Raw genomic sequence first — 8,063 nt, 5'->3', positions numbered from 1 at the left:
AGGCTGACCAAACTCTTCTAGGACCTTAGTCACCATAACCTGGTGCCATTCATCCTACATTCTGAATTCATTCTTATGAAACAAAGGACAACAACAACAAAACAGTGAATGAACTACATTCGTCAAGAAATATGGCTATGGATCCCTTTTACAGAAGGAAAGTTAAAATAATACCTAAAGACAGAAATACCACTGAACACCATTTGTTGAAAATATCTTTTTATTATAAACAACATAAAAACGTCCTAATACAGTTTGCAAATACACACTTTGTTCTCTTCGCCTGAGTTTTTATGAAGTAGATCTCAGTACAACAGTTCTTCCCTTGACGGTCATTCACATATTTAATAAGTACCAGAAGCCCTTCCAAGTGCCAAACACTATGAAAAGTGTTAGAGGATTTAAAAGAGAGAGAAAGAGAGAGAGAAGGCACAGTTTCATATCTTAAGAGGATCGCAATCTACCATATTGCCTTTTTTTTTTTTTTAGGGGATGACTGTTTTAACATAAATACTTCCAATTTATAAAATAGATAGGGCTTATTTTATTTCAAGCTATATTAATCATTATAAAATACACTATACCCAAGGCAAATTGGACAATTGAAATAATTAGCTAGAAAAAATATAATTGAAATACTACTTTTATTTAGTCCTAAATAATCAAATCATTTATGAAAAAGTGATGCCATGGGATTTAATTATCTTGATAACAATTATGTTTGTAGTATGACTTTTGAAAGACTTGAAATATTTTAATAAAAAGGATTGTCTGTCTTTATCTTATATAAATATGCAAAAAAACAAACAAAAAAAACAAAAAACCCCCTCTTATTTGCCTTGAGAGCAGCCCTTGAGTTGTTGCCAAAAGTGAAAATCGGAGGCCAAAGCCACATCTACGTTCCTCAACCTTAGCCTTTGGCTCTTCTGTTAATGGCTTTGACATTTTCTTAATGTCTATGTGAGAACAGTGTACAAGTAAATTCTCAGTGCAAAACTCAAATTATTTCTAAGAAAAGTTGTCCGTAATCTATTTATTGCAGACATTTTCCTTTGATTTACCTATGTTTCCCCCAAATTCCATTTTTATAATCTGTTATACTTTTTAATAGAGAGGATTTATTAACTGTATAAATGTGATTGACTTTTATGCCTTTGTAAAGTTTTGTCATAAATATATTTTTTAAATTATGTTGACTCTTATTAACAGACCACTGGTCCCATTTTTGGTGTAGGAAGTACTATCAACCAGTTTCTGTATAGCAGACAAGAGATGATCTCTAGAGATACTCAATTTCATTTTTAAAATTCTTTGAAGTGGTTCCAGCCACATAGAGTCATACAGATACAACAAAGCAAAGATAACTTACTGAAGCTTGTTCACAGAACTAAGCTTTCTCCTGATATCTCTCCTTTCCCTGACCCTCCCCCCATACCTTTGGAAGTATTATCCCAAATGCTCTTCAGGATTTAAATAGAAATTTCAAAAAAATTTTAACACCACAATAGAGAATTTGTTGGCATAACTCGAACAACACGGTTACTCCAGATGCTGTATTCAAACTGTATGGGCCCGTTGAAAAAGTATATATAACCTACAAAAAAAGACCATAAAGAAAATGTCAGAGTTTGAAAATAATGTTTTACCTCTATCTAATATTAAAGGCCAAATATGTTAGAGCCATTTTCTAATATTCCAGACTTGATCTTTTAAAACTCTAATGTTTTAATAGGTTACTTTATAGGTTTTAAAAGAAAGGTATACATGTTCCCAATTTTCCTGTCATCTACAATTGTTTTCCCATGACTTTCATTTCTTTTATGCTTGAATTATTGATAGTAGTTATTTAGTAAAAGTTAGAGATAATATACCTTTTCATAATTAAAGTGAAAAATCAGTATTTAGCTCTGGTAGTCATAAGGCTACATGTAAATTGTTCTCCACTTCACCTATTGTTTGAATTTTGGCAATACCTTTTGCATCTTGGCATCTTTAAATATAATAATACTTAAAGTTGATATTTCTTATTCATAGAATTAGCGATTATTAAGTAAGATTCTTATTTATTCTAGGCATATTGTTTTTTTGTTTGTAAGGAGTCACACAGGAATGATTAATTCCTGAACTGTCATATATTTATTAGCAGATAGATGTTGTGTATAAATGTCTTTTGTATGGAAAAGTGTTTCAAAGGGATACATTAGCCCTTCTTTAAGGTCAGTGCAATATAACATTACCATTTTTCTCGTAGACAGCATCTACTTTGTCACCAATTCCTGGAAAGTCCTCTTCTATTAGTCTGGGGTAGTCTTTATCCATAACATGGTTAGTATCATCATAGCTATTTAATAAGAAACAGAAACTCTTAAGTAGGTTATAATTTTTATAACCTTGGGAAATTATCTTAGAAAAAAATTACCTTAGAATTAATATAATTGCTTTAGAAAAAAATAGAATGGATATAAATGGCATTTTTCAAAATTGACACAAGTGTAAGTTTTTTAAGTCCATTTAAAACATCTGATAAGCTTTTGTAAATTATGAAATGCAATACTGAATGTAATATATAGTGGACATGTGTTGAGCATTTGTTGATTTCCCTAAAGTCATTTTTGTGTAGATAGTTACAAGCTCATTTCTTTCACATATTATATATCTGTTTAAAAGCATATCATTAAGAAGTGTTCTTAGAGTGAAGTAAATATACATTTATGCATCTAACAATTATATGTTGATCTCCCACTATATACAATGATAGATATAAAATACTTAAGATTCAGTTTCAGCATAAAAAGATACAGGAGATTTTGGGACCGGCAGTTGGCGTAATGGTTATGTCGCTGGATTCCCATGTAGTCGACCGCGGTTTGAGTCCCAGACCCAGTGGCTTAAACGCATACCGGGAGCATGTGCATGAGTGCCCAAGATTCTGAGAGGATAATGGAGGAGAAGGGATTGCAGCATGGACATCCACCCTGGGGGGGGGATTTCTCACTTTCTGTCTCTCTGTCTCTCTCTGTCTTTCTGGTGAGTGCACATGCCCTATAACAAAAACCTCTCAAAAAAAAAAAAAAGATACAGGGATTTTGTAGTGATACTAAAGGCTAAAGGTAGGTTGGGGATTATTGCTCTTCCCTTCTATAACTTAATATTCCACACTCCTTCTCCCCTGACCACACCCAACCCTGGCCAACCAAACATATTCTGAAATTAACCTGAGAGAAAAGGTTCCCATAAGATACAACTGCTATTGATAAGAACTTTGTATACCCTCTAAGTATGTTCCAGTACATAAAATTCTGAGAGTACATGTAACCATGACACAAGACAAGAGAGCATCATGAGAGACATCATGGAATGTCATGAAAATATGGGAAAAGGGGAGATAATCTAGGAATAGAGTGATTAGAAAAGATTTTGTGGATGAAATATTTCAAATGAAATATTCCCTTTAAGTAAAGGGAAGTATTTCAAGGGAAGAAATGCAGGGAAAGACCTCCCAGCAAAGAAAACTGTGTAAGAGAATAGAAGGGGATATAAAAGCACAGTGTATTTGGGATACAGAAAGCAATCCATCTTGACTGAACCATAAACTTCTCACAGAGTATAGAGAATAGAAGGTATTAAGAGGGAGAAGCTGGTGGCAACTCTCAGAGAGGTGTGTGTCACAGTCAAACATAAAGAGATCAGAGGCAAAGATGATATATTAAGGGATGTATATGTGTGTGTGCGTGTGTGTGTGTGTGCATCTGTGTGCATGTAGAGATGGAGTACATTAACTTCTATTTTAAACATTTTGAGTGTTGGGTCTTTATTTGATATTCTCATTCTCAAATACAGACATGGATCTGAATTCCTCTAACTATTACCATTGTCAATGCTATCTGAATCTTTACATATGTTTTCAATATTCCACTTCCACTTGTCCTTCAAAAAGTTCTACTTATCACTTTTCTGGTCAACCTCTCCAATAGATAGGCTGAAGATTGGGGGGAGGACCCTCTCTCAAGCAATCATTTACTGTACCTATTCTGGGCCCCCCTCATGCCATGGAAGATGGAGCCATACAGAAATTAGAAGAAGGGGCAAAAAAGAGAATCCAGAAAAAAAAACTAGAATAAAGATTATAGAAGTAGAGAGAGTAATGGTAGATACCAAAAGCTTCAAGTTGAGGGGAAGAGGATTTGGGAGAAAAGGAGCAACAGACACAGGAATGTATGAGAACAAGTGGGATAAGTTACGGAGCTGTATAACCACTGCCAAGTAAACACATCACTGACAATTCAAAACTTACTAAAACAAACAAACAAAAAACTAGTAGAGAGCTGTTATTGAATGTGTACAATGGTATGTAATGTTCAGTGTTGAAGACAATGAATATGTCTACAGCCTTGATTTTATTATTACACAATATATGCATGCATTGAAAAACCATTCTGTAACCAAAAGATGTACAAGATTATTTGTAAACCAGGGATTATAATCTTAAAAAGTGAAAAATAATTCAAAGACAAGAAGAAAGGAAGGTACCAAAATAAAAAGAAAAATAGTTTTGAGGCATAATAAAATGCTAAGAAAAGAAAAAACAGTTGAGATGAGGTGAATATATATGGATGTGTGTTTTCAAGAAGTCTTGAGACTTAAATACATGTCTGAGAGGCTGCCTGAAGGAACTGACATAGAACAAAAACAAATGACTAATATAATTTTTAAAATAATGCGTAGGGGGGCAACTGATGGCTTGGTTAGGGTGCTAGACTCTCACATGGCTGACCACAGTTCAAGTCCCAAACCTGGCAGCTTCCTTTCTCACTTTCTCTCTCTCACATACATACATGTCCTATAGCAAATTAAAACAATAATAATAATAAATAAAATTAAATAATTCTTTAAAAAATAATGCATGAAATAATAATTTATAGTAGTGGGTGACAGTGTGTGAGACTCACTCTGCCCTATGACACAAGATGGATTGTTACATATTGTTGCCATACCTCCAGACCTGGTCTCCTGAGAAGAAGAGAGTCTTGCCTGTATCCTCGAAGTGAACAGCTGCACTTATCTTCTTAACCTCTTTTGGAAATCCCAGTTCAGATATTTTTTTGGGATAACCTTCCTGGATGTCATAACCATTAAGAGCCCAAAATTTCCTACCTAAAATAAGTAAATGAACAGTTTAGTTATCCATGGATTCTAGTAGGGTTCACATATGTTAAACATTCACTATGAATAAAATATTTATTGTTTGTGGTCATCACGTTTGTGAAACAGTGCTCAGAGCATTCTTCAAAGAAAAAAATAGACTTAAGAATCTAATTTCCCACTAAATATCACAATCAATTTGGCAATTTATCCTTCTGAATCTTAAAATTTCTGCACAAATAATTTCAAGTCAGTAAAAGCAGTAAATTATTGGGTTGTTGGAAAAATTATGATGCATTCTTGCATAGAAAAACAGAAAATATGTCATGACTTTTCCGATGACCCAAGAGATTGAAAACTCACATTTTATACTCCTTATAAAATTTTTTTCTGTAAGAAATAATTTCATTGTAATATTAACAAATAGTTAAACAATAGTAACATCTATTACAGTAATTTTAAATTATGAGCATAAAGGTGGACTAGCAACTCAGGAAATTTTCCATGATTTTGTGTTAAGGAAGTAAGCAGAACAGGAGACCAGCAGTCAGCGTAATGGCTATGTCGCTGTACTCCCGCGGTTCACGTCCCAGACCCAGTGGCTTAAAACTCACGCCGGGCGCGTGTGCGTGGGTGCCCAAGATCCCCAGAGGAGAATGGAGGAGAAGGGATTGCGGCATGGCCATCCCCCCTGGGGGGTAATTTCTTGCTTTCTGTCTCTTTGTCTCTCTCTGTCTGTCTGGCGAGCCCACGCGCCCTATGGCAAAAACCTCTCCAAAAAAAAAAACAGAAAAGGAAGTAAGCAGAAAATAAAAATGTACCTTCTGACACAATGAAAGTGAATATGTATTAAATATGGTGAAGGTGGGAAAGCAGGTGTGTGGTGGTTAGAGCTCTGGACTCCCACATGGCTGACTGTGGTTCAAGTCCTGGACTCAGTGGCTTGCTTATTCACTTTTTCTCTATGTCTCCTCTCTCTCTTTCTCTCTCTGGTGAGTGCATATGCCCTCTAGGAAATTTAAAATAGTAATAAATGAAACTAAATAAATAATTCTTTTTAAAAAAGGTAAAAGACTGAAAAAGAAAGAAAATAAAATAAACTGAATTTTGAAAAATAAAATTACATATATTTTTTAAAATAAAAAAATGAACATCATTATGTCTTCTCAGTTAATAATTTCTAAAATAAATTTCCTGAAGTGTGCATGCACTCACCAGAGAGAGACAGAGAGAGAAAATGAGAAAGCACCCCCAAGAATTAATTTCAGTATATTTTTGGTAGTGATCATTTTACTCAGTCTTTGGAAGCTTTGCGCTCACCATTGCCTACCCTGGTCCTGGGGGATGCCTCCTTCAAGGAAGGAGCTTACCTCTGAAGATGAAAATCAGGTCATGAGAAGGATGTTCGTATGCAGCATCAACGTGGTTGGGAAGCTCTGGCCAAAACGACTTTGTTAAGAACAGCTCCACGTCAACCTGCTGAGGATGCAGGCGCCAGAAGAATCTAACACAAAAGTAACAATACAGAGTTTTCAGTTATGTTTTTTAAGTGCCATGTTTTTATCCAGCTAGCTGCCTCTCTCCACATCAGTACAAATAAATTAGATGCAGCCATTCTCTAGCACTTATAAAGTTAAAAAAAAAATTCCACCTCCCTTTAAAGGCCAGCTACCAGCCATGGCTATCCTAACTTTAGTCTAACATATCTAAGTGCAAAATCCCACAGAGCCTTTGTGAAGGCTCTAAGTCTTTGGTGGGTTGAGACTACTCTGTCCCATTTGTGTATTTTGCAAGTGGCCAGCACGTGAGCCAGGCACTCGTGTGTTGGGCTCAAGAAAGAAAACAAGAATTACATGAACTGTCTTGCAGGATCTCATGGCCTGGGAAAATGGGTACAGGAGGAGGCACGAGAAGTATGATGTCATTAGAGCTCTAGTAGAGGGGGTGGAAATGCTATGGGATCACAGATGGGGGAGCAGTTAATTGATGTGTGAATGAACAAATGAACTGATAAGCATATTAGAACAACCTAGAAATTATAAATTAATATTTCACTTTTCATTATCTTTAGAGTGAGGCTATAAACACTCTCTCTCAAAGTCTAACATATATATCCAGAATGAAAGTCTTTCCAAACCAAAAATAATTCATGTGGACATTATGAGTAACAGTTTACCAAGCTAGTAATTACTTTCTATTCTTGTCTGTTTTTTAAATAAATTGGATTTCCAGATTCAGTTATCTTCCTAAAAAAGGCTATAACCACAGGTATAAAAAAAGTTGCCCAGTGCAAAAAGTATCCATTGAAAAATATAACAGTTGTCTATCAGTCATTTATTTTATCTGAAAAATGGAAATAAATTACCCAGGGGTCTATTATTTTCGCTGTTCAACTTCTCCTTTAGAAGTCTGGTCATGTATTTTGGCAATCTGCAGACATGGCAATACAAGTGTCTCCCAAATGCAATGAAAGAAGCTCAAGAGTACCTGTCTTTAAAGATCATTGTTTCGCCTCGGAGACTGGTAATGGCATCAAGGGATAAAGAGGGATCACATTTGTCTGGTGTTTTGGGATGTTTAGGGTTGGGGTCTTCATCTCCTGGACCTGTAGTTGTGTAACGAATGGGAGAAGTTACTGAAGTTGACCTTATTATGACTTGAGTGACAGCCCAATAGACTGATCCTGATAACAGAGAGGGAGGGACATTAGTCTCAGGGCTCCTACTAATAGTGCAGATACCCCATAATCTACTTGTTTCTTCAGGGGTTATTAAGGTCCTGCAAGGGGACTGCCCCTCTGCTTCCATCCCTTAAAATTCCTGGAGGTTTTTCTGAAGCTAAACCATTTAATTTAAGTTTCTTGATGTTGATGCTAGAAATGAAGGGCAAGAGGAAAACACTCTGCAAAAAAATTCTCCAAC

At 35.4% G+C, this 8,063-nt stretch overlaps 1 protein-coding gene across 1 annotated transcript in view; it reads right to left on the bottom strand.

Annotated features, from left to right (window-relative positions):
• Window positions 1-247: 247 nt before the first annotated feature.
• Window positions 248-8,063, bottom strand: part of MMP13 (matrix metallopeptidase 13) — a 15,303-nt gene continuing 7,487 nt past the window's right edge. The window contains exons 6-10 of the mRNA XM_006150082.3: window positions 7,630-7,747; window positions 6,513-6,646; window positions 4,995-5,154; window positions 2,238-2,341; window positions 248-1,594 (exon numbers count right to left, since the gene is read on the bottom strand). Coding sequence (XP_006150144.2) covers window positions 1,494-1,594; window positions 2,238-2,341; window positions 4,995-5,154; window positions 6,513-6,646; window positions 7,630-7,747 — 617 coding nt within the window. The 3' untranslated portion in view covers window positions 248-1,493. The remainder of the gene's footprint in view (window positions 1,595-2,237; window positions 2,342-4,994; window positions 5,155-6,512; window positions 6,647-7,629; window positions 7,748-8,063) is intronic.

This window comes from Tupaia chinensis, unplaced genomic scaffold (genome assembly GCF_000334495.1).
Source record: "Tupaia chinensis unplaced genomic scaffold, TupChi_1.0 Scaffold000276_2, whole genome shotgun sequence".
Lineage (NCBI taxonomy): Eukaryota > Metazoa > Chordata > Mammalia > Scandentia > Tupaiidae > Tupaia > Tupaia belangeri.
The sequence above is the reverse complement of the archived record's forward strand: the minus strand, read 5'-3'. Positions and strand labels throughout refer to the sequence as shown.